This window comes from Zea mays, chromosome 1 (assembly GCF_902167145.1).
Source record: "Zea mays cultivar B73 chromosome 1, Zm-B73-REFERENCE-NAM-5.0, whole genome shotgun sequence".
NCBI classification, from domain to species: domain Eukaryota; kingdom Viridiplantae; phylum Streptophyta; class Magnoliopsida; order Poales; family Poaceae; genus Zea; species Zea mays.
In genome coordinates this window covers 70,412,653-70,439,578 of record NC_050096.1, presented here as the reverse complement: position 1 = coordinate 70,439,578, position 26,926 = coordinate 70,412,653, and the positions used below count along the sequence as shown (strand labels likewise).

Here is a 26,926-nt window from a genome sequence, read left to right as displayed (position 1 = left end):
ACATTTTGGTTAGGACGTGGAACTAAATGTCATACCTCATTCCTAGTGAAGTTGTTGAGCTCCTCTTGCATCGCCACCACCCAATCCGAATCTTGAAGTGCTTCCTCTACCTTGTGTGGCTCAATAGAGGAAACAAAAGAGTAATGTTCACAAAAATGAGCAACACGAGATCGAGTAGTTACCCCCTTTTGAATATCGCCGAGGATGGTGTTCACGGGGTGATCTCGTTGAATTGCTTGGTGGACTCTTGGGTGTGGCGGCCTTGGAACTTGTTCATCTTCCTCATCTTTATCATGGGCATTTCCTCCTTGATCATTGCTTTCCTCTTGAGGTGGCTCAACTTCTTGATCTTTGAAAGTCGCCTAGAGGGGGGGTGAATAGGGCGAATCTAAAATTTATAAACTTCAGCACAACTACAAGCCGGGTTAGCGTTAGAAATATAAACGAGTCCGAGAGAGAGGGCGCAAAACAAATTGTGAGAAAATAAAGAGTGAGACACGATGATTTGTTTTACCGAGGTTCGGTTCTTGCAAACCTACTCCCCGTTGAGGTGGTCACAAAGACCGGGTCTCTTTCAACCCTTTCCCTCTCTCAAACAGTCACCTAGACCGAGTGAGCTTCTCTTCTCAATCAAACGGAACACAAGGTTCCCGCAAGGACCACCACACAATTGGTGTCTCTTGCCTCGGTTACAATTGAGTTTAATCACATAAAGAATGAGAAAGAAAAGAAGCGATCCAAGCGCAAGAGCTCAAATGAACACAACAAATCTCTCTCTCTAATCACTAAAGCTTCGTGTGGAGTTGGAAGAGGATTTGATATCTTTGGTGTGTCTTGTATTGAATGCTATAGCTCTTATAAGGTGTAGAAGTGTACAAACTTGGATGCCATTAAATGTGGGGTGGTTGGGGTATTTATAGCCCCAACCACCAAAAATGGTCGTTGGAAGGCTGATGTCGCATGGCGCACCAGACAGTGTCCGGTGGCGCACCGGACTGTCCGGTGCGCCAGCCACGTCAGCAGACCGTTGGGGTTCGACCGTTGGAGCTCTGACTTGTAGGGCCTTTAGGTTGTCCGGTGGTGCACCGGACAGGTCCTGTAGACTGTCCGGTGCGCCAACTGCGCGTGCTCTGACTTTGGTGCGCACTGTAGCGCATTGAATGCGGTTGCAGACGACCGTTGCGCGCGAAGTAGTCGTTGCTCCACTGGCACACCGGACAGTCCGGTGAATTATAGCGGAGCACCCTCTGAATTTCCCGAAGGTGAAGAGTTCAGCCTTGAGTGCCCTGTCCGGTGGCACACCGGACAGTCCGATGCGCCAGACCAGGGTGCCTTTGGGTTGTCTTTTGCTCTCTTTGTTTGAACCCTTTCTTGGTCTTTTTATTGGTTTATTGTGAACCTTTGGCACCTGTAGAACTTATAGACTAGAGCAAACTAGTTAGTCCAATTATTTGTGTTGGGCAATTCAACCACCAAAATCAATTAGGAAAAAGGTGTAAGCCTAATTCCCTTTCAGTACCCAAATGGTTTTGGGTTCTTTGACATTAGATACAAGAACTTTGGGTACCCAAACACAAGTCTTTGATCCCTTGTATTTGCCCCCAACATACTTGGCAACTATCTTGCCGGATTTGTTAGTTAAAACATAAGACGCATCAAAAGTTTTAAATGAAATGTCATGATCATTTGATGCAGTTGGAGTTTTCTTCTTAGGCAATTTTGCACGGGTTGATTGCCTAGAACTAGATGTCTCACCCTTATACATAAAAGCATGATTAGGGCCAGAGTGAGACTTCCTAGAATGAATTCTCCTAATTTTGCTCTCGGGATAACCGGCAGGGTACAAAATGTAACCCTCGTTATCTTAAGGCATGGGAGCCTTGCCCTTAACAAAGTTTGACAATCTTTTAGGAGGGGCATTAAGTTTGACATTGTTTCCCTTTTGGAAGCCAATGCCATCCTTGATGCTAGGGCGTCTCCCACTATAGAGCATGCTTCTAGCAAATTTAAATTTTTCATTTTCTAAGTCATGCTCGACAATTTTAGCATCTAATTTTGCTATATGATCATTTTGTTGTTTAATTAGAGCCATATGATCATGAATAGTATCAATGTTAATATCTCTACATCTAGTGCAAATAGTGACATGCTCAATGGCAGATGTAGAGGGTTTGCAATAATTAAGTTCAACAATCTTAGCAGGTAAAATATCATTGTTATCTCTAAGATCGGAAATGGAAGTATTGCAAACATCTAATTCTTTAGCCTTCGCAATTAATTTTTCATTTTCAATCTTAAGGCTAGAAAGAGAATCATTTAATTTTTCAATCTTAGCAAGCAAATTAGCAATATCATCTCTAAGATTGGAAATTGAATCATCACATACATTTGAATCAACCTTAGCAATTAATTTAGCATTCTCATTTCTAAGGTTGACAATAGTATCATGGCAAGTGCTTAGCTCACTAGATAATTTTTCACATTTTTCTACTTCTAGAGCGTAAGCATTTTTTACCTTAACATGCTTCTTATTTTCCTTAATTAGGAAGTCCTCTTGGGTGTCCAAGAGTTCATCCTTCTCATGAATAGCACTAATTAATTCATTTAATTTTTCTTTTTTGTTGCATGTTTAGGTTGGCAAAAAGGGTGCGCAAGTTATCCTCCTCATTTTCACTAGAATTATCTTTATCACTAGAGGAAGCATATTTAGTGGATGATCTTGATTTTACCTTCTTCCTTTTGCCGTCCTTTGCCATGAGACACTTGTGGCCGACGTTGGGGAAGAGCAGGCCCTTGGTGACGGCAATGTTGGTGACGTCCTCGTCGGAGGAGGAGTCGGAGGATCTCTCATCGGAGTTCCACTCGCGACACACATGGGCATCGCCATCCTTCTTCTTGTAATATCTTTTCTTTTCTCTCCTCTTTCCCTTCTTGTCGTCGCCCCTGTCACTGTCACTAGATAGTGGACATTTTGCAATAAAATGACCGAGCTTACCACACTTGTAGCAAACTTTCTTGGAGCGGGGCTTGTAATCCTTCCCCCTCCTTTACTTGAGGATTTGGCGGAAGCTCTTGATGATGAGCGTCATCTCCTCATTGTCGAGCTTGGAGGCATCGATGGGTGGTCTACTTGATGTAGATTCCTCTTTCTTCTCCTCCGTCGCCTTGAATGCGACCGGTTGTGCTTCAGACGTGGAGGGGCCGTCGTGCTCGATAATTTTTTTTGAGCCTTTGATCATCAACTCAAAGCTCACAAAGTTTCCTATTACTTCCTCGGGAGTCATTAGTGTATATCTAGGATTACCACGAATTAATTGAACTTGCGTAGGATTAAGGAACACGAGTGATCTAAGAATAACCTTAACCATTTCATGGTCATCCCATTTTTTGCTCCCGAGGTTGCGCACTTGGTTTACCAAGGTCTTGAGCCGGTTGTACATATCTTGTGGCTCCTCCCCTTGGCAAAGCCGGAAGCGACCGAGCTCCCCCTCGATCGTCTCCCGCTTGGTGATCTTGGTCACCTCGTCTCCTTCGTGCGTGGTCTTTAGCACGTCCCAAATCTCCTTGGCGCTCTTCAATCCTTGCACCTTGTTATACTCCTCTCGACTTAGAGAGGCGAGGAGTATAGTTGTGGCTTAGGAGTTGAAGTGTTGGATTTGTTCGACCTCCTCCGAGTCGTAATCCTTGTCTCCGTTCTTTGGTACCTGCACTCCATACTCAACAATATCCCATATTCTTTTGTGGAGTGAGGTTAGGTGATGCCTCATTTTATCACTCCACATAGAATAATCTTCACCTTCAAACATAGGTGGTTTGCCTAATGGAACGGAGAGTAATGGAGTGCGTCTAGAAATGCGAGGATAGCGAAGGGGCATCTTACTATACTTCTTGCGCTCATGGCGCTTTGAAGTGGTGGAGGCCGATTCCGAGCCGGAGGTGGAGGGTGACGAAGAGTCGATCTCATAGTAGACCACCTTCCTCATCTTCTTCTTCTTGTCACCCATCCGATGGGACTTGATGGAGGAAGAGGATTCCTCCTTGTGCTTGTGGGCGGACTCCCTTGAGTGAGTTCTTCCCGAGCTTGCGGTCTTGTCGCCGGTCTTGAGATCCCTCATGGCGGATGCTCCCGACATTACTTCGAGCGGTTAGGCTCTAATGAAGCACCGGGCTCTGATACCAATTGAAAGTCGCCTAGAGGGGGGGTGAATAGGGCGAATCTAAAATTTATAAACTTAAGCACAACTACAAGCCGGGTTAGCGTTAGAAATATAAACGAGTCCGAGAGAGAGAGGGCGCAAAACAAATTGTGAGCAAATAAAGAGCGAGACACGATGATTTGTTTTACCGAGGTTCGGTTCTTGCAAACCTACTCCCCGTTGAGGTGGCCACAAAGACCGGGTCTCTTTCAACTCTTTCCCTCTCTCAAACGGTCACCTAGACCGAGTGAGCTTCTCTTCTCAATCAAACGGAACACAAAGTTCCCGCAAGGACCACCACACAATTGGTGTCTCTTGCCTTGGTTACAATTGAGTATGATCACAAGAAGAATGAGAAAGAAAAGAAGTGATCCAAGCGCAAGAGCTCAAATGAACACAAATGTCGCTCTCTCTAGTCACTATTTGATTTGGAGTGATTCCGGACTTGGGAGAGGATTTGATCTTTTTGGAGTGTCTAGAATTGAATGTTATAGCTCTTGTAATGTGTTGAAGGTGGGAAACTTGGATGCCATTGAATGTGGGGTGGTTGGGGTATTTATAGCCCCAACCACCAAAAATGGTCGTTGGAAGGCTGCTGTCGCATGGCGCACCGGACAGTCCGGTGCGCCAGCCACGTCAGCAGACCATTGGGGTTCGACTGTTGGAGTTCTGACTTGTGGGGCCTCTGGGCTGTCCCGTGCGCCAACTGCGTGTGCTCTGTCCTCTGCGCGCGCAGGCGCGCATTAAATGCGTTGCAGTCGACCGTTGCACGCGAAGTAGTCGTTGCTCCGCTGGCACACCGGACAGTCCGGTGAATTATAGCGGAGCAGCCTCCCATTTTCCCGAAGGTGAGGAGTTCAGCGTCGAGTCCTCTGGTGCACCGGACACTGTCCGGTGGCACACCGGACAGACTGGTGCGCCAGACCAGGGTGCCTTTTGGGATGTCTTTTGCTCTCTTTGTTTGAACCCTTTCTTGGTCTTTTTATTGGCTTATTGTGAACCTTTGGCACCTATAAAACTTATAGACTAGAGCAAACTAGTTAGTCCAATTATTTGTGTTGGACAATTCAACCACCAAAATCAATTAGGAAATAGGTGTCAGCCTAATTCCCTTTCAATCTTCATTATCTTGAGCCTCATCCTCATCTTGAGTTGGTGGAGATGCTTGCATGGAGGAAGATGGTTGATCTTGTGCATGTGGTGGCTCTTCGGATTCCTTAGGACACACATCCCCAATGGACATGTTCCTTAGCACGACGCACGGAGCCTCTTCATCACCTATCTCATCAAGATCAACTTGCTCTACTTGAGAGCCGTTAGTCTCATCAAACACAATGTCACAAGAAACTTCAACTTATCCAGAGGACTTGTTAAAGACTCTATATGCCCTTGTGTTTGAATCATATCCTAGTAAAAAGCCTTCTATAGCCTTAGGAGCAAATTTGGATTTTCTACCTCTTTTAACAAGAATAAAACATTTGCTACCAAAGACTCTAAAATATGAAACATTGGGCTTTTTACCGGTTAGGAGTTCGTATGATGTCTTCTTGAGGATTCGGTGTAGATATAACCGGTTGATGGCGTAGCAAGCGGTGTTGACCGCCTCGGCCCAAAACCGATCCGACGTCTTGTACTCATCAAGCATGGTTCTTGCCATGTCCAATAGAGTTCTATTCTTCCTCTCCACTACACCATTTTGTTGTGGCGTGTAGGGAGAAGAGAACTCATGCTTGATGCCCTCCTCTTCAAGGAAGCCTTCGATTTGAGAGTTCTTGAACTCCGTCCCGTTGTCGCTTCTAATTTTCTTGATCCTTAAGTCGAACTCGTTTTGAGCTCGTCTCAAGAATCCCTTTAAGGTTTCTTGGGTATGATATTTTTCCTGCAAAAAGAACACCCAAGTGAAGCGAGAATAGTCATCCATAATAACTAGACAGTACTTACTCCCGCTGATGCTTATATAAGCAATCGAGCCAAATAGGTCCATGTGTAGGAGCTCGAGTGGCCTGTCAGTCATCATAATGTTCTTGTGTGGATGATGAACTCCAACTTGCTTCCCTGCCTGACATGCGCTACAAACCCTGTCTTTCTCAAAATGAACATTTGTTAGTCCCAAAATGTGTTCTCCCTTTAGAAGCTTGTGAAGATTCTTCATTCCAACATGTGCTAGTCGGCGTGCCAGAGCCAGCTCATGTTAGTCTTAGCAATTAAGCAAGTGTCGAGTTCAGCTCTAACAAAATCTACTAAGTATAGCTGACCCTCTAACACTCCCTTAAATGCTATTGAATCATCACTTCTTATAAAGACAGTAACACCAGTATCCGTAAAAAGACAGTTGTAACCCATTTTACATAATTGCGAAACTGAAAGCAAGTTGTAATCTAAGGAATCTACAAGAAAAACATTGGAAATGGAATGGTCAGGTGATATAGCTATTTTACCCAATCCTTTGACCAAACCTTGATTCCCATCCCCGAATTCGATAGCTCGTTGGGGATCTTGGTTTTTCTCATAGGAGGAGAACATCTTCTTCTCCCCTGTCATGTGGTTTGTGCACCCGCTATCGATGATCCAACTTGAGCCCTCGGATGCATAAACCTACAAAACAAATTTAGTTCTTGATTTTAGGTACCCAAACGGTTTTGGTTCCTTTGACATTAGATACAAGAACTTTGGGTACCCAAACACAAGTCTTTGACCCCTTGTGATTGCCCCCAACATACTTGGCAACTACTTTGCCGAATTTGTTAGTTAAAACATAAGATGCATCAAAAGTTTTAAATGAAATGTTAGAATCATTTGATGCAATAGGAGTTTCTTCTTAGGCAATTTTGCACGGGTTGATTGCCTAGAGCTAGGTGTCTCACCCTTATACATAAAAGCATGATTAGGGCCAGAGTGAGACTTCTTAGAGTGAATTCTCCTAATTTTGTGCTCGCGATAACCGGCTGGATACAAAATGTAACCCTCGTTATCCTGAGGCATGAGAGCCTTACCCTTAACAAAGTTAGACAATCTTTTAGGAGGGGCATTAAGTTTGACATTGTCCCCTTTTTGGAAGCCAATGCCATCCTTGATGCCAGGGCGTCTCCCACTATAGAGCATGCTTCTAGCAAATTTAAATTTTTCATTTTCTAAGTCATGCTCATTAATTTTGGCATTAAGTTGAGCTATGTGATCATTTTGTTTCTTAATTAAAGCTAGGTGATCATGGATAGCATCAACATTAATGTCTCTACATCTAGTACAAATAGAAACGTGCTCAACGGTAGATGTAGATGGTTTGCAAGATTTTAGTTCAACAATCTTAGCATGTAAAATGTCATTTTCGCTTCTAAGACTGGAAATGGAAGCATTGCAAACATCTAAGTCTTTAGCCTTAGCAATTAATTTTTCATTTTCAATCCTAAGGCTAGCAAGTGAATCATTCAATTTTTCAAACCTAGCAAGCAAATTAACATTATCATCTCTAAGATTGGAAACTGAATCATTACATACATTTGAATCAACCTTAGCTATTAAACTAGCATTCTCATTTCTAAGGTTGACAATAATATCATGGCACTTGCTTAGCTCACTAGATAATTTTTCACATTTTTCTACTTCTAGAGCATAAGCATCCTTAACCTTAACATGCTTCTTATTTTCCTTAATTAGGAAGTCCTCTTGTGAGTCCAAGAGTTCATCCTTCTCATGAATAACACTAATTAATTCATTTAATTTTTCTTTTTGTTGCATGTTAAGGTTGGCAAAAAGGGTACGCAAATTATCTTCCTCATCACTAAAATGATCTCCATCACTAGAGGATGCATATTTGGTGGAGGATCTTGATTTTACCTTCTTCCCTTTGTCGTCCTTTGCCATGAGGCACTTGTGGCCGACGTTGGGGAAGAGGAGCCCTTTGGTGACGACGATGTTGGCGGCGTCCTCGTCGGAGGAGGAGTCGGAGGAGCTCTCGTCGGAGTTCCACTCGCGACACACATGGGCATCGCCGCCCTTCTTCGTGTAGTATTTCTTCTTTTCTCTCCTCTTTCCCTTCTTGTCGTCGCCCCTGTCACTGCCACTTGATAATGGACATTTTGCAATAAAATGACCAGGCTTACCACACTTGTAGCACACTTTCTTGGAGCGGGATTTGTAGTCCTTCCCCCTCCTTTGCTTGAGGATTTGGCGGAAGCTCTTGATGATGAGCGCCATTTCCTCGTTGTCGAGCTTGGATGCGTCGATGGGGAGTCTACTTGATGTAGACTCTTCCTTCTTCTCCTCCGTCGCCTTGAATGCGATCGGTTGTGCTTCGGGCGTAGAGGGGCCATCTTGCTCGATGATTTTCTTTGAGCCTTTGATCATCAACTCAAAGCTCACAAATTTTCCTGTCACTTCCTCGGGAGACATTAGTGTATATCTAGGATCACCACGTATTAATTGAACTTGCGTAGGGTTAAGAAAAACGAGTGATCTAAGAATAACCTTGACCATTTCATGGTCATCCCATTTTTTGCTCCCGAGGTTGCGCACTTGGTTCACCAAGGTCTTGAGCCGGTTGTACATATCTTGTGGCTCCTCCCCTTGGCGAAGCCGGAAGCGACCGAGCTCCCCCTCGATCGTCTCCCGCTTGGTGATCTTGGTCACCTCGTCTCCTTCGTGCGTGGTCTTTAGCACGTCCCAAATCTCCTTGGCGCTCTTCAATCCTTGCACCTTGTTATACTCCTCTCGACTTAGAGAGGCGAGGAGTATAGTGGTGGCTTGAGAGTTGAAGTGCCGGATTTGGGCGACCTCGTCTGAATCATAGTCTTCATCCCCCGGTGATGGTACCTGTACTCCAATCTCAACAACATCCCAAATGCTAGTGTGGAGTGAGGTTAGATGATGCCTCATTTTATCACTCCACATATTATAATCTTCACCATCAAACATAGGTGGTTTGCCTAATGACACGGAAAGTAATGGAGTACGTTAGGAAATGCGAGGGTAGCGTAGGGGGATCTTACTATACTTCTTGCGCTCTTGGCGCTTAGAAGTGACGGAAGCGGCGTCGGATCCGGATGTAGAGGGCGAGGATGAGTCGGTCTCGTAGTAGACCACTTTCTTCATTTTCTTCTTCTTCTCGCCACTCTTGTGCGATCGAATGCGTGAAGGGGATCCATCCTTGTTGTTGTTGGTGGACTCCCTTGATGGAGCCTTCCTGTGGCTTGTAGCGGACTTCTCGCCGCCGATCACCATCTTCTTGGCGTGATCTCACGATATCACTTCGAGCGGTTAAGCTCTAATGAAGCACCGGGCTCTGATACCAATTGAAAGTCACCTAGAGGGGAGTGAATAGGGCGAATCTGAAATTTATAAACTTAAGCACAACTACAAGCCGGGTTAGCGTTAGAAATATAAACGAGTCCGAGAGAGAGGGCGAAAAACAAATCGTAAGCAAATAAAGCGTGAGACACAAGGATTTGTTTTACCGAGGTTCGGTTCTTGCAAACCTACTCCCCGTTGAGGTGGTCACAAAGACCGAGTCTCTTTCAACCCTTTCCCTCTCTCAAACGGTCACTTAGACCGAGTGAGCTTCTCTTCTCAATCAAACGGGACACAAAGTCCCCGCAAGGACCACCACACAATTGGTGTCTCTTGCCTCGGTTACAATTGAGTTTGATCACAAGAAAGAATGAGAGAAAGAAGCAATCCAAGCGCAAGAGCTCAAATGAACACAAATATCGCTCTCTCTAGTCACTATTTGATTTGGAGTGATTCCGGACTTGGGAAAGGATTTGATCTCTTTGGTTGTGTCTAGAATTGAATGTTATAGCTCTTGTAATGTGTTGAAAGGTGGAAAACTTGGATGCAATTGAATGTGGGGTGGTTGGGGTATTTATAGCCCCAACCACCAAAAGTGGCCGTTGGGAGGCTGTCTGTTGCATGGCGCACCGGACAGTCCGGTGCACCACCGGACACTGTCCGGTGCGCTAGCCATGTCAGCCGGTCGTTGGGTTCTGACCGTTGGAGCTCTGACTGGTGGGGCCTCTGGGCTGTCCGGTGGTGCACCGGACAGGTCCTGTAGACTGTCCGGTGCGCCTTCTGCGCGTGCTCTGTCCTCTGCACGCTCAGGCGCGCATTAAATGCGTTGCAGTCGACTGTTGCGTGCGAAGTAGTCGTTGCTCCGCTGGCACACCGGACAGTCCGGTGAATTATAGCGGAGCGGCCTCCCTTTTTTCCGAAGGTGAAGAGTTCAGCGTCGAGTTCCCTGGTGCACCGGACACTGTCCGGTGGCACACCGGACAGTCCGGTGCGCCAGACCAGGGTGCCTTTGGGATGTCTTTAGCTCTCTTTATTTGAACTCATCTTTGGTCTTTTTATTGGCTTGTTGTGAACCTTTGGCACCTGTAAAACTTATAGACTAGAGCAAACTAGTTAGTCTAATTATTTGTGTTGGGCAATTCAACCACCAAAATCAATTAGGAAAAAGGTGTAAGTCTAATTCCCTTTCAAATTCCATCTTCTCTTAGTTATTTCTGTTATAGTGAAAGAAGAGTACTGGCAGAAGAATGGTGAATGTCATTTTAGTCTTATTTCAATTTATTTAATAATATATGAATATTTTTAGTCTCTAGAACCAAAGAAAATAGAGATTAAACTTTATCCTTGGACTAAAGAAACCAAATTTGCTCTAAGTCACCAACAAAGCGAGTTGTATGAAATAGTACTCCCTCTATCTTAGCAAAATTTTATATTTAGTATCTTAAGTTTAATTATCTATTGATAAAAATATTAATGTTTATAATATTAAATAAATGCTATTATATTACTTATGAAATTTATTTTATAATAAATTAATTTAAAGCTAAAAAGATGAACATTAATCCCTAACAGTTTGGTCAAATGTGCTAACTAGCATATAGCTAGTAGTTACGTCCATTTTTTTGGTTCAATACCGGTGGCTAGAAACCAAGTTATTCTGTTGACCACTTAGATCTTGTTCGTTTGTATCGGATTACACTTAGAATTGTTCCGGTTAATTAAAGTTTATATAAATTAGAGAATCAACCCGGTTAAGAATCGTTCTGATCCACCAATCCGGCACAAACGAACAAGGCCTTAGTCAGAATGAAAAAAAATATCAAAGATTTTGACATCTACGAATTTAAAGTTTTAAACCCATCAAATCTCCTCTAATCCTCCGATCAAGCCCTTACCGCGCGTAGGTGGAGTCTGTCTCCTGCTGCCGCCGCAGGAAATCCGAATTCTGCTGGTAATTGGAGCCGAGATGGCGACGGCGATCCGATCCGCAGCCACGATCAGGCGCACTGCTCCAAACAGCGGGCACCAGCCATCCCAAACCATCAGGATTCTGCCACCTGGGGCACCTCCGACCAATAGTAGCTCTCCCAGCAACCACGAGAAGAACGTGCTTAAAATGGAGAAAGAATCCAACTCGCAATTTATGAATGGGAATAAAGATGAGCCCAGTGCCTCTTCATTTTTATGCACGCCCAGCACGCCCAGACGGCGGAGGAAGGGGGAAAGAGGAGGGCAGAGCAGCAACAGTACATCGAGCGAGGGAGTAGAGTAAATTGAATCAGGTTTCGTGTCGATTCGGAGGCTTTCGCTTCTGCTTGCGGAGTTGCGGTGGAGATTTGAGGCCTGCGGCGAAGATGGCACCTGCGGAATCCGGGGAGAAGGCGACCAGCTTCGCCATGGCCTGCAGCCTGCTCAGCCGCTACGTCAGGCAGAACGGTGCCGCCGCTGCCGATCTCGGCCTCGCTATCAGAGGTGAAGCCTCTTCTCTTGTTGAGGAAAAATTTGGGGTCTCGAGGAGGTCGGTAGGTGTTCTTTATCTGTTGGGAGTTTAGCGGTGTTTGTTGGGGAGAAGCGGTGAATTGAGGTGCGATTCATGCTAAAAGTTGCTATTTTGAGGTGCTCCCGTAGTCGTCTCGTGTCAGATCTGGTCCCGAAGTCTTGACCTGGAAGCAAATATGTCACTTGTATTTGGTTTCGATCAAGAATTTGGGCTTCTGGCTGATCTAACATCCGAATCTGATAGCTTCCTGTCCATCTCTGTACAGTCTATCTGAAAATTATCGGCTGAACTTTTACTGAAGCAGAGTGCTCTATCCTGTTTCAGCTGAATCCGATGCAAAGAGGACGTCGACGGACATGGAAAAGGGGGAGACGGGGAAGGAGACCATGGATCTCTTCCCCCAGATCGCTGGATTCGGCTCGGAGGCCGCCACGAAGGAAGCCCCTGATGCGAGGTACTTGACGAAATAGATACCTCTCTGTTCTTTTGGGTTTCAGTTCACAGCCATTCTCATGTCATGTTAGCATGGTACTATTGCTGTAGTCAGTTGATGACTGAAAACGTAAAAAAAAAAAAAACAATCTAGCTGCTGTGAGAAGCAGCTCTTGGTGGCCAGTTTTTTATTTGTCAAACAGTTGTGCCTCAGATCGATGTAGATGGTTCGATCTCCACACACAGCAGTACAACCCAGATCTTTGTCTTCAGAAAATAGTGAGAAGTTAATTTATCATCTGAAACTGAATATTTGAAGAGTATTGTTCGTAGGGCTTCTCACACTGCAAACCAGACTGCCAAACAATCTCCGGCAAAGCTTTCTGTGATGTGTGCCAAAGCTTTCTTGCTATGTCGTAGTGGTTGAATGGTAGAAGGTCCATCCATGAATCTGTAGAACTTGGCGCTCCGAAACTAAATGAATGAACAATTGGTGCCACGCAAGTTCTGAAACTTCAAAATTTTAACTCGTTGAAGTCGTTTCATGCGTATAAGTTAGCCACCAAATTTGACAACCGGAAACATCCTGATTCTCAGGGAGCCAGAGAAGCGCCAGCTGACTATCTTCTATGGCGGGAAGGTCCTTGTGTTCGATGACTTCCCTGCTGAGAAGGCAAAAGACCTGATGCAAATGGCCAGCAAGGGTTCACCCGTAGCCCAGAACCCTGGCCTGCTGCCTCCCTCCACAGCTGCAACCGTTACTGACAGCACCAAGATCGCAGCAGTGCCAGCCGCACCAATTGCTGTGGCCAACGCCCAGAAGAGTGCAGCAGGTAGCTGACTCGTGCACCCCACCTTGTTCATATGCACGCGGCATTTCTCTGAATGATTGATTTCTGTCTTGCTCACTGTTCCCAAATTGTATAATGTTTGCAGATATACCGCAGGCTCCCAAGGCATCTCTTCGCAGGTTCCTTGAGAAGAGAAAGGATCGGTAGGTTACTCTTGCTGCTGTTGGGATGACAAGGCTGTTGTTTTAACGATACAGCTCTTCGAGGAGGATCTATCTAATCTGTAATATTCCCTGTTTCAGCCTTACTGCGAAAGCACCATACCCGGGTTCCCCTTCAGATGTTACACCTGTGAAGAAGGAGATGTCGGATGGTCAGCCATGGCTTGGGCTGGGACCTCAGATCGCCAACCCTGATCTGAGCTTGTCCAAGGAGGCGAGCCAGTGATCGATGATCCAGCATCACCATCTTCAAAACTGCGATACTCAACAGCCATGTGTGGAAGTGTTCTGTTTTGGGCCCCTATCATTCCGGGTTTTTTTTCGCATGGATAAATAGGTTGTACGAAAGTAAAGAACACAGCTAATGACGGACTTCAGTAAGGATTACCGGCGCTGGGGCAGGTTTGGCTGATCAGCCTTTGCTGGCCTGACCCAAGTGGCCATTTTAGAAAGATGAAAATGTAATGTAGTAGTTGCTAGAACAAGTTGGCATCTTGGGATGTTCTGTGTTGTTTGGCTTTGGCACTGGTGCGTGTCAGTGTCACAAAGCTATTTATTTTCACAGATACATGCTATATGATTTTTTTTATTATCTTCTGGTTGTCTCTGTAGGGTTATGAAATATCACAGCTTTTCTTTCTAAGTGATTGTGATCAATGCCCCTGGACTATCAGAATGTTGTTCTCTGAAGTTACAATCTACTACTCCCGTTGATCTAGTAAATTATAAGAAGTTTTGTGTTTTCTAGATGCATAGATTTTATTATGCACTCAGATATTCATCATGTTTAGATACATAGCAACTAGAAAGCCCAAGTGCATGTATTACTCATAGCTTCTAAGAGCTCTCCATGTTCATCTCGGATAATGAATCCCCAACTTCCTTGGGCCCTTTCCTTAATGAAACCATCGACATTATATTTCCTCCTCACAAATGGTGTCCAGCACAAGTTCTTCAGCCCACTGTCCAATTAGCGGATCAATCAAGTCCTCAACTTTTATGAGGATTGTTTGTCCCCTTATTATGTGTTTGGCTTGAGATTAAAGTGGTATGAGTCGGAGGCGACACCGTCCTCTCGATTTTTTGGAATCACGTCACCACCAAAAACTAGTGCAGGTTTACCTCGTCTTTGCGTGACTCTCATCTAAACACTATAAAAACTATGGTCACATCTTTTCATCTCTCCATGTACATCCAACCAAATATACCTTTAGTAGCCAAGCCAGATCTCCCCAATCCCCAGTCTCCAAATAAGTCCTTTTAGCAAGCTTACTCCTCACAGATTACTCATCTATGTAGATAGTACTCCATATTTAGCTTTTAGGACCCGAGCACACAGAGATGAAGGATTATTCTAAAGAAATCCCCAACGATGTTTAGCGAGCATTTCCAACTAACCCAGTGCATCTTCCCTTCGTTGTCACCATAGTTTACGTATGAGAAAAACTGATTTGGTACGCATTTCATAAAACAAGAGATATACATCTCTCTAGTCTCTTCAAAGCCCATTTTATCCATCATAGCCTGCAAGAAAGGCCATTTCATTCAATCATAAGCCTTACTCATGTCGAGCTTTATAGCAGCATAGCCTAGACCCTGTTAGATTTAATTTTTTTTGTCTTGGCCCATAGAGAAATTCAGTTAATTCCAAATAAATCTTAAAGGCTCACACATGGTAAGAAGTAGTGGCACTATTAATCCCACACTGCTAGTGTATGTGCGTGCACTCCAATTTATAAGTGGAGGTTTTGCTCTCCCACCAAGAAGTCATGAAAATGAGGAGAGAAGTGGAGAGTCTACACGAGCGTTCGCTCTCGCCATCGCCTATCAACTCTATTTCTAGAATAGGCTGGATTTGTCGATGGTTAACCATCATTAAGTGTGTTCCATGTGACAAAAAGTAAGCCAAAGAGTGATATAACAAAAGGGTTAATGGCGATGAATAATATATGGTCCACATCCAAGATTGAGCAAGAAATTGGTAACCATTGAAAGCTACAAGGGGGGATAATTGAGTGCTCAACATAGAAAGGGAAATAAGAAAATCAAAATATAAGGGGTCAAGACAAAGGTAAATGATTGAGTAAGCATGAAAAAATTGTTAGACTCTACATGAGTAGAGCCATATGCTAAACATATGATATGGTATGTTTTTAGTATAAAGTTTTTATTGTAGGATTAGATCTATATTTTTCTATAATTAATTCTAACTTTTGGTTTATTGTTTAATAATAGTGGATCTATTATGGGCTAAACATTGCATGCTTGAGATGTAGCAAAAACTTTATGCTTATTGGAGCATGTATGATCGAGTTATAATTTTATCTAGATAAATCAATACATGAGCCTAGATAAATTTATAATTTAGATATGCATGATCTAGTGAGCATAAAATCTTTACCTACAACTTAAACACGCAATGGTTAGTCCATGATAAAAAATTTACTATAATTAAATTAATTATAGAAAAGCATAGATCTAAAGCTATAATAACATTTTTTAGTAAATCATACCACATCATATGTTCATTGTGTAGACCTATTTTCGTGGAGTCCAACACAATTAATTTTCATAATTATAGTTTTTTATTTACTATTGTTTTTTTAAAAAAACTGGTAAAATAAATGTAAAAGAGAAAACATTCATAGAACATCCATAAGTCAAATGTCTGATTTGGAGAGAGTAGAGAAGCTACTTCTTATTTTAGAGATCTCCAACAAGATACCTTAAAATAGTGCCCCCAAAAATTAAAATGCTACATCATTTAAATTGTTTAGGATACTAAAAACAAAATTGAGATCCAACATTTAAGCCCTAAATCATGTATTTTAGAAAATAAATTACATTATTAGGAAAAAAAAGGTTGAGTACGATGTAGAAAATAGGGAGGACACTAATCTAAGGTGTAGTATATTTAGATCACTTTATATTGTGCCCTATTTTTTATAAAAATGTAAAATAGTGATACCGTTGAAGCTTTTTTATTAGTTGATTCCTATATTTTTAAAATTGGACATTGATTTATATTTTAAAATAGGACATTGGTTTAAGTCACCGTTGGATATGCCTTAGAAGTTGAGGGTGTAAAATCTGATTTTTGCAATAGTTAGGAGGGAAGTAGATTTTTTTTAATCTGAGATGCTGTGTACGTTGTTTGTTTCCTGAGATGGGCTCTCAGGCCCATGGTATTGCTGGACTGCCGCCTCTACTGGTCTTTCTTAAGCTCAATAAACTGGGCCGTATTTTTCCAATACTCCGCTACCTTACCTAGTTACCTGTATACATTATCTGCCCCATTCATATTTCATAGTGCCCAAAGTTTACTCACAGCAGACACTGATTTGCTGGGGAAAATATAGAATGGATATTAAAAACTACTCCTGGCGTCTCTGTCCAGGAGTGCATGGCGTCTGGGACACTGCTTCACCTTCAACAACGCCGTATATTTCCCATTCAGGGCAGGCCTTGTTAGGTTAGGCCGATTCAGGAGAGGATTAGGGGGATTAAGTCTCTTTCTAATTAAAATTGATTAGAGCTAGTTTATGAGCACTATTTTCTGAAGAGATTTCCATTTTTCAAGAAAAAATAGTTCATTTCTTTTGAAAAATAAAAATCCTTTAAAAAATAGAGTTCTTAAACTAGCCTTTGGGTGAGGATTTAATCACCTTTAATCCTCTTTCTTCTGGATAGACGTAACGGAAGAAGGTGTCGTGAAAACAAGGCGCCGCGATATAAGAATACGCGAAGCCTGTTGCTATCATTTCATCCATACGGGTCACGGCCATGGTGTATTTTTTTCCCTTCTTGCAACCCAACCATATGCAGCTGTGTAACCACTGACTAGCATAAGAAGTTGATGTCCATCTGATAGCAATATCAATAGCGATGTAGGCCGTCGCTGTTACATGATTACTCTACGCGCACTTAAGTGGTAATTAGTATATTGGGTAGGATTATTGACCAACTCCAGCACCACGGACAGATCCATGTATACTTCTAGAATTTAAAACTGTTCCGAAACAAGAGGAAACAAGAGGACGTTTGATTTTTAGGGACTAATTTTTATCACTCTATTTTATTCTACTTTATTCTCTAAATTGGCAAATACAGAAATTAAAATAGAGTTTTAGTTTTTGTATTTGACAATTTGGAGACTAAGATGGGAAAAAATAGAGGGACTAAAAATTAGTCCCTAGAAACCAAATACCTTCTAAGTGTATTTCTAGCCTTTAGATCATCTAACTCTAGTTGTCTTTTTGCTAGTTTTTCTATTGATTGATATTGCTCTCCTCACTAGGACTCTAGAAGTATGCTTATTTTAATACAGAGAAAATATATAATAAGTAGTAATGTGTTCTTGGTCGTCATGATTCATCTCATCCTCTAGTCATAATCACCTGTTCAATTTCCTTCCTGGACATATAAACCAAATGTGTATATAGTGGTTATACAAGAGGGGGTAGCTAAATATATATGTAAGATATTGTTTGGTTCAGGTAATGTATGTAACATAAATGACAACGGTAATGATTCGCACTCGAGTATCGGTGGTAATAGATTTGAATAAGTCGAAGACATCAATTTATATCTGATTACGGTTAGATTTAAACAAACATTATTTAATGTTACTCATTAAATATGTGAACCAAACGGACACATAATATTGATAACGATTGGACAAGCTAAAGCGACGTGGTTGAACCTAAGGGTGTGTCAAAGTCAGCATTCTGCTATCATCAGTGGTAGGGAGTATAATAACCCTGCTGCGTGCTGGTCGCGATCATGGAAGGCAATAGACTTTTTCTTCTTCTTCTTCTCCGGGCCACACAGCTATCATGATGCCAGCTAGTCTGATAGTGACCGTCACATATTATACTGTGTTGCCTCCCTGAAGCATGGAGCCGATGGGTTCCCAGTCCCAGATCATCCAAACAGCTACAACTGTATTTGGACTGCCTGCCTGCCTGCTGCGAGTATGTATCAGACAGTTGATGCTATGCTAATGGAGTGCAATTGGCTGCTGTTCAGAAATCACAAACAAAAGCACTAGTATATGACTTGCATGCATCCCGATGATTATCAAAACTAAAGCATCGACCAGCTGCTGTGCCACCACCACATCCTTCAACGTAAATTCACCAAGCCGTTCCTTGCTTCGGTGGGGAGATCTTGCATCCCTAGGAGACTGTCTCTCTTTTTCCCCCATCTTCTTTTCTTCTCCACGGGATTCCCACTCCCCTTCTGGTGCAAGGTTAGGACGAGCTACAAGTGTCGATGGATCCATGGATACGCCGTCGGCCAGTACTACCTAGTAGCAGCAGGCCACACCCGCACATAGATGCAGCAGCACGCTGGCGGTTGGTGCTTTTGCTAGGAGGACGGACGGGCAGCGGCAGGACCAGCCAAACACTATCTATCCTCCTGGCAGCTCTGCTTCTTTGGGTTTGGACTTCCAGCAGCAGAACCCAGTAAAGGACATGGACTGGACGCGTCCTCGTTGATCTCTCTGAAATCAGTTCTCTTTGAACAAGCATCACAACAAGTTCATCTGAAGCTGAACTAGACGCGAGTGTGCTTCATGCCTTTCTGGCTGCAGCAAGTCGTCATGGTCACCTTCTCTTTTTATGGCAATATTTCTTGATGAGCAGAGCACCACAACAGTTCATCGAATGCTTGTAGAGAAGAGGAGGTTTCTCAACACCAACAACGTGGAGCGGGATGGATTTGAACAAGAATGTTATTCCTTTTTGCCAGAGCAGACAGATGAGAAAACAAAAGGGAAGCAACAATCCTTGGAAAACTTGCCATCATCCCTCTCCTTCCCTCCTGCTACTATGCTACAAAACATCTCATCCCGCCCACCATCCTCATGATGCCTCCTCTACCAAAGAGGAGGAGAGGAGGAACAAAGTTTCCCCCACCCACCCATTTCTCTACACAAACACACCCACCCTTATTTCTCGTGCTTCCTTTTTTTTTAGTTTTGTCATGTTTATCTTACAGCGTCCGCCGGTTCCTCCAGCTGGATTTTTTTTTTGTTTCGTCACTAGACTAGACGGAACGACGGATCCGCACCGCGCGCCCATCATGCGACGACGATGCCGGTGGTGAAGAAGATCTGCCCGCCGCCGCTGCACGGCGAGCCGGCCACCATCTCAGCGGCCGACTTCCTGGGCACGTCGGCGGCCGCCGCGCGGCGCTTCCGCTCCTTCTCCTCCTCCGCCTCCCGGAACTCGTCGCTCACGATGGCGTGGTACCGGCACTCCATGCTGCAGAAGGCGCGCTCCCCGCGGTACATGAAGACGTCCTTCCCGTCCAGCGCCCGGCGGCACATGTCGCAGCACGAGAGGAACTCCGCCACGCGGAACGCCGCTCCACCGCCGCCGCCGGCCCGGCCGGACACCGGGCCGCCGCACAGACTGGTGGCGCACCGCCCGCTGCACGCGAGCTCCGATACCTCCAGCCGCGCCGCGCGCCGCGGGATGGACACCCGCGGCGCGGCGGCGGCGCCGGCGCCGGGCAGCGGGCCCTCGGCCTCCAGCGCCGCCAGGATCCCGAGCCCGACGCCTCCGACGGCGTCGCGGTGGCGCCACCCACGGGGCGACGCGCGGTCCAGCGGGCTCGTCGGCGACGGAAGGCCGTCGTGCTTCCACTGGGGGATCTCTAGTTTGCGCGCCATGCTCCTCGCCTTCTCCACTATGCCTCGCTGTTGGAAACGGAAGAAGAGGGGAGGGGAGGAGGTTCGCGCTGGCCGTGCGCCCGTGCCCGTGCTCCGGTGTCCTTGGCTGGCAAGCTGCTCCTCTATGCGGACCAGAGGAGGAGATCAGGAGAGGTTGGAGGGCGAGGAAGTGGGAGAGAGGGTGAGTGGTTTCCTGTATTTGTAGCCCCTGCAATGGCGGTTTCCAGCCTTCCTGTGGGTTTTCTTTTCCTGCTGATAGACCTTTTCTTTTATTTTCATTACTTTTTTCTGTGTGTATACGTGCTATCCCTTTCCCTTCTTGCGGTCCGGGTTATGACTATGTCCAATAGTCTTTCTATTTTAAAATCACTGTATAAATAATCTCTCTATATCAAAATAATAATCATTTTAACTCTAGATTTTATGTTCATATTCATATGAATAATTATGAACCTAGATATATATATATATATATAAAAACTATACATTAATTATTGTATGAATTAATTATTGTGTGAATCTAGTAATTTGGGACGTAGGGAGTAGTGTTTTACATATTAATTATTGTATGAATTAATTATTGTGCAACGGTCACCGTATTAGGTGGCTAGTTCTTTTTTTCGGGTGGGCACCGGACTGTCCGGTGACCTCTCCTAACTGTTGATGAGCTGACGTGGTTAGCGTTGATCCCGCTGTCGACCGTTGGGTCGCCTAAGAGTTGTTGGTCGTCTGCCACTGGACATGTCTGGTGCACACCGGACTGTCTGATGAAGCCCAGTCTAACCTAAGTTTGGCTCTTTTGAGCTGAACTCCTTCATTTTTTCTCGACTGTTTTTGTGAGGTTCTCTAACACTTAGACAAACATAGTTAGCCACTGGAACAATCGACTAAATGATGGGTTCATACCCCCCTTCACTTCTTTTCTCTAGGATTTATGTTTTACCTCAAACAGAGCTCCAAATGACACTTTCTCTATAAACATGGTTTAGAGAGCAAAACTAAAGTTCCATATGCATAGTAGAAGGTGTATGCAACATTGCTTCTTTTGGCCTGTTTGAGGTCGATGTTGGATTCCAAAACTCCAAGTCTCCAAGACTTGATCTAGATTGCTATCTAGGAGCTCTAACACTCTGCAAAGGTCACACAGAACATATCCAAACACAAGAACACCCCAACTAAAAGTCAGAAAGAACTTAGCTCTTTTGGGTTGCTTCTAAGTTCTGGATTTGACATTACTCCTCCTTCTAGCGACCTTGCTTTACATCTTCAACTTGATCTTGAGTCTTATGACTTACACTGCATAAATATAGATGTTTCCTCATTGGTTGTAAGTCACATACTTAGATAGTGATCCTCGATTTACCATAGCTCTTCTCAACTCAATCAACCTTGACTTTGCAAGTCTTCTTCTTTACCCTTGGCTTTGGGTTCCTCAGCCTCCTTGACCTTCTACCGTGCACTCGGTACCTCGAAGCTCTTCTTGTTTCCATCCTTGGCTTGATCAGCTGTCTCTAAGATATGATCGCGGAGACTCACTTAAGCATTATTCTTCACTCGTGATGTCCACAACCATAATCAACTCAACATTTGGACCATAACTCTTGAACACTTGTGTTGAACTTTACAAGCTCTATACTAAGAACATGTCCAATACGTAACAGACCTGTCAGCCCTTTAATTGGGTTGTCATCCAAATCACCAAAACCCACAAGAGAGCTTTCAAGATCCTTACGAGGACTTAGGTTCTTTGATTGAGTAGAAAGAGAGGGCTCGAGCTTGATCTTTGGAATCATTCGAGGGGTTGAAAGAGACCCATCCTTAGGTACGCATCAACGAAGATGTGGGTTCCATTTGGAAGCCGAACTCCGGTAAATAAATCGCTCGTGTCTTTTGTGTTGTATCGCTTATGATTTATTTTCCCCTTCTCCCTCCTAAGTTCTCTTGCTTGTGTTTGTTTCTAAATCATTTGTCTAGCTCCCAAGTTATTATGCAATCATAATCGTCCGCCAGTCGCCCCTTCTTCTCCTCTCGGCGTTGTCACTGTCAACCTCTCTCCTCAAGTCGCCGCCCCTCCTCTCCTCTCTACGAACCCACGGATTGTAGTGTTTGCATGAGTTATATGGTAGTAAAAAACTTTCGACAATCCCTCAAAGAAATAGAAATTGACACATTTTTCCCCTCGGTCACTACTGGAATCGCGTTCTTTGCCGTGTGTCTTATGCCGAGTGTCTAAGACACTCGGCAAAGACTATTTTACACTAGGCAAATAATACTCGGCAAATATTTTATCGGTAGAAGGTTCTTTGCCGAGTACTTTTTTTGGACACTCGGCAAAGACTTTGCCGAGTGTCGAAAAGCACTCGACAAATTAAAAATCCAAAAAAACATAAAAACATTTTTTAAAATTATAGAAACAACTCCTATTACCTTACCCACCGCTCTATCATTTTTCATTATTATTTTGAATCAAATCTACATGCTCTCGCGCATACCCTCCTATACCACTACACTACTACACCAATTACGTCTATATTACGTTTTCATTCCTCATATACTATAACAAACCGAGAGTAATTTAATTATTTAAGACACTAAATGAATTTATTTGAAAATGTGACCAAATATAAAGTTGCATAACTTTTTGAGATCTACAAATTCTATTTTAATAGTTTCTACATCCGATGTCGTTTACAAAATTTGAATTTTAAATTTGAAAACTTCACACGAATTTTTCAATGATAAAATGATTTCAAATCAAAAAGTTGTCAATTACAAAGTTTCATTACATTTCAAGACCTACAACTTCTTATTTTGGTGGTTTTTCCATCCGAGGTAGTTTGAAAAATTCAAATTTCTAAATTTAAAAATAGTTTTGCATGACAAGATAATTTCAAACCAAAACATTGTCAACTACAAAGTTTCATAACTCTTCAATATCTACAACTTTTATGTTTGTGGTTTTTTCTTTCGAGGTCGTTTTCAAAATTCAAATTTTATTTTTTTAAATTTAGACGTAGTTTTCGTTGACAATATGACTTCAAATGGAAAAGTTGTCAACTAAAAACTTCTATAACTTCTTAAGATCTACAAAAATTATTTTGGTTGTTTAGTCATTTGTTCATCTCACATGATGGTTCTAACAATATGCACAAATTTTATACATCTCTCTCGTATTTTCATAAACTACGAGAGAGATATATGTTTTATGAACAAATTTATTTTTACTTTTTCATATGAAGAAATGTTCAAAATATAAAATGTACATCATGATGAGTTATACAAATTTATAGTTGAAAAGTTTTTCATTTGAATTAATTTACTGCTTTAAAATGTGATTTTTAAATTGTCCTTGCTTAGTGTTGAAAAAAAAAACATTCGACAAAGAGCTCTTTGCCGAGTGTTATATTTTTTACACTCGGCAAAGAAGCTCTTTGTCGAGTGTAAAAAAAAAACACTCGCCAAAGAAACTATTTGTCGAGTGTCAAAAATAAAATACTCGGCAAACTTCGTCGAGTGTTATATTTTACCGAGAGTTTTTTACGTGACATTCGACAAAAAACTTTTTTATTGAGTGCTAAAAAAACACTCGATAAAGTATTTAGTACTCGAAATTCCGGTAATGATTTATCCTTCTCCGCTCGTCGTGACATTGGCATGTGGGTCCCGTGGCGCTGCCCCGCCGCCGTGCTAGGCACATGGGGCTGGCTCCGCTGCCGGTCGCGGGTCCGCCTCCTTGGCTTGGCGCGACGCGGGAGGAGGAAAGAGAGGAGTTGACAGTAGATTGTAGATGGGACGGAAAAGGGGTGGTTGTTTTGTGCATCGGTTTTAGTTTTACTGATTGAGTGATTGATTGGTTGATTCCAATCTGTTAAGACTGTGGTACTAGTATTTTAGGGAGATCGGGAATTCTCGGTTCAGTTGGAGTCTTTGGAGATAGGAGTACAAACGACAGGAGCAGAAGGGAGAAAAGTGTGTAGGATACAAGCGTGCGAGTAGCACGCTGAGGTAGTGAGGTGGGGTTCGGAAGGCGACGGGGATCTGTTCGCTGAAAACCATGGACTCAGAAGAAAATGGTGTGCTGGACTGCTGGTGGAGCAGCATGGGATGGGAGTCTGGCACGGCCAAATGGCCAATACATCACATCACGTCGTGTCCTTTTCTTCTCCCTCCTCCTCCTCCCAGTTCCTGCCACTTGGATGTTGGCGGGGGGAGCATGCATGCGCATCTGGTGAACGGGGGATCCGAAAATCATCGGGCGTCGTTTAACTCGCTACGTACGGTGTGCTTTGCTGCTAAACACACAGCAGATTGTTTTCTTCTTCTGATGATGATGATGATGATGAAATTAGTGGCGGGATTTCCTCTACTACATACCCACCACCGGTCGGTGGGAGGAGGTTTGGGGGCGATCCGAGGAATCAACAAAGGACCGGTAAGTAACTAGTCCAACTGAAACGTCCAGGTTCACTCCTGCAGTTGCGTTGCGTCCACCAGCTGAGCCTCTCAACTCAACTCACACTGCCCAGCGCCTGTGCGGAATGGCAATGAGGACGCGGTACAAGGGGCAAACTAAATAGAATAAAAAAAAGCTGCGAGACTGTCAGCGACCTATTCTCCAGACGTCAGTTATGTAACTGTTAGTGCCTAGTCTTTAGCTCATCCATGCATGCAGGTTAGTTAGGATTGATTGGTTAGCAGTGATCGACTACATGTATAAATACTTGTACACTGAACACATAATGAATTGAGCGTTCAGTTTCTTACATGGTATCAGCCTTATCTCGATTCCCACCTCTCCCCACCTCCTGCTTCCGCACCTCTCTAGATTCACCATGGTGAGTCCGTCAGGATCATCCTCCTCGAGCACCAACCTTTTTGTTGATCCCGCTCCACCCTCTGCCTCCTCTCTGGTGATGCTCAACATCCGAAGCCATGCCTCCATCGTCCTCTCTACCGATGCAGGCAACTTCCGTCAGTGGCGTTCGTATTTTGAACTCACCTTCCACAAATTCGGCCTCCTCGATCATATCGACGGCACGGTGGATGCCGCCGCTAAGTTCGACGACCCCGAATGGCTTCAAGTTGACGCCTGCATCGTCTCCTGGCTTTACAACACGATCTCCACGGAGATCTGGAACGACGTCAACCGCCCCAACACCTGCGCCTACTCCGCCTGGACTGCGATCAACAACCAGTTCCTCGACAACAGCCTTCAGCGCGCCGTGTACGCCCAGCAGGACTTCCATAGCCTATTTCAGGGCGACCTGGGCATCGCTGAGTACTGCGGCAAGCTCAAGTGCCTCGCGGACACCCTCTACGACTGCGGCGCCCCCGTCTCCGATCCCGCACTCGTCATCAACACCCTGCGTGGTTTGAACAACAAATTCAGCCAGGCGGTCGCTGTTCTCTCCACCATGAAACCTCCTCCAACCTTCCTCTACACCAAGTCCTATCTCCTACAGGAAGAGCACCGCATGCGCCACTCCCAGAAGATGGAAGCGCAGACAGCGCTCCTGGCGGCGGCCTCGACCGACCAGGCGACTCGGCCCACCGCTCCCGCCCCTCCATCGTCCCCGGGGTCCACCAACAACACCTACGCGCGGCGCAAGAAGAGGACGACCAACGATGGTCGCACTCGCCAGAACAACACAGGTGGCCATCCGGTGCCTCCTGGCGGCGCGCCTCCACCACCGTGGGCGATGACCCACAACCCGTGGCAAGGTGTTGTCCGGGCGTGGCCCATGAATGCCTGGCGGCCCAGTGTCCTCGGATCCAGGCCCGGTGTCCACCCCGTGTCTTCTCCACCAACTCTCCCCCGAGGGCTACCTTTTCACGAACGAAATGAATGTCAAGCTCGACATGCTTGGTCCGGCGATGATGTATCAGATTTTCTGTGAGGTAAACTGCAGATACATTGTCACAATAGATCACCGTTGCTTTGTCGACGACGACGTGGAGTTCGTGAAGAAGATTGCGAAGCCAACAGCACTCCGCAGCAGCGTTTGCGACGGCCCGATATTCTGCTTCGGCACTTGATCGCGATGCCGTGGTCTGTCGTTTGGACGACCATGCGACGAGAGAAGCACCGAGGAACACGCAGTACCCAGACGTCGAACGTCGAGTGTCTGGGCATCCTGCCCAGTCAGCATCGGAATATGCCGTCAGTGTTGTCGATGGAGTAGCCGAGATGGTGATGCCGGTGTCGATGGTGCCGCGTAGGTATCGCAGTATGCGCTTGACAAGGTTCCAGTGGACGTCGCGAGGAGCATGCATGTGGAGGCACGCGTGGTTCACGCCATAGGCTATGTCAGGGCGCGTGAGAGTAAGTACTGAAGTGCTCCAGTGATGTTGCGGTAGAACGTTCCGTCTGTTGCAGGTTAGTTAGGATTGATCGGTTAGCAGTGATCGACTACATGTATAAATACTTGTACATTGAACACATAATGAATTGAGCGTTCAGTTTCTTACATAGACAAAAAACGTGCGTCCCTTTCCGCCCGTCAATTGAAAACAGGCAATCACTTTGTACGTACCTGTGACTAAACAATTCCAACGGACAAGCTAAGCCCTGACTACAATACTATCACGACGCTGACGCCCGCGTAAAAAAGACCGTTTCTTTGTACGAATAAAAAAAAACAAACAAACTCGTTCCTAGTAAAAAAATTGACGGAGGGAGCAGGTGGACCGCACTCACTCGCGAGCGCCGGCACCGGCCAATCGGGCACTCGCTGTTGAAGTACAGTGATAACGAGACAGAAAATGACAGTTGTTCCTTTATTGAAGCAGGAGTTATGTTTATATACATATGAAGGGGTGTATCC

General features: G+C 44.5%; 3 protein-coding genes across 3 annotated transcripts; 2 read left to right on the top strand and 1 right to left on the bottom strand.

Annotated features, from left to right (window-relative positions):
• The first annotated feature begins 11,678 nt into the window (after positions 1-11,678).
• LOC100276585 (Protein TIFY 10B) lies at positions 11,679-14,064 on the top strand. The gene is made up of 5 exons (NM_001150339.2): positions 11,679-11,951; positions 12,304-12,433; positions 13,009-13,244; positions 13,348-13,405; positions 13,505-14,064. The coding sequence occupies exons 1-5, from the start codon at positions 11,834-11,836 to the stop codon at positions 13,647-13,649; spliced, it is 687 nt and encodes a 228-aa protein (NP_001143811.2). The 5' UTR covers positions 11,679-11,833; the 3' UTR covers positions 13,650-14,064.
• Positions 14,065-19,142: 5,078 nt separating this feature from the next.
• On the bottom strand, positions 19,143-20,372 carry LOC103636115 (uncharacterized). Its single transcript, XM_008658482.2, has one exon. The coding sequence runs from the start codon at positions 20,100-20,102 to the stop codon at positions 19,509-19,511; it is 594 nt and encodes a 197-aa protein (XP_008656704.1). The 5' UTR covers positions 20,103-20,372; the 3' UTR covers positions 19,143-19,508.
• Positions 20,373-24,854: 4,482 nt separating this feature from the next.
• Positions 24,855-26,549, top strand: LOC103636105 (uncharacterized). Its single transcript, XM_008658470.2, has one exon. It carries the CDS (start codon positions 24,935-24,937, stop codon positions 25,997-25,999), a length of 1,065 nt encoding a protein of 354 aa, XP_008656692.1. The 5' UTR covers positions 24,855-24,934; the 3' UTR covers positions 26,000-26,549.
• The last annotated feature ends 377 nt before the right edge of the window (positions 26,550-26,926 follow it).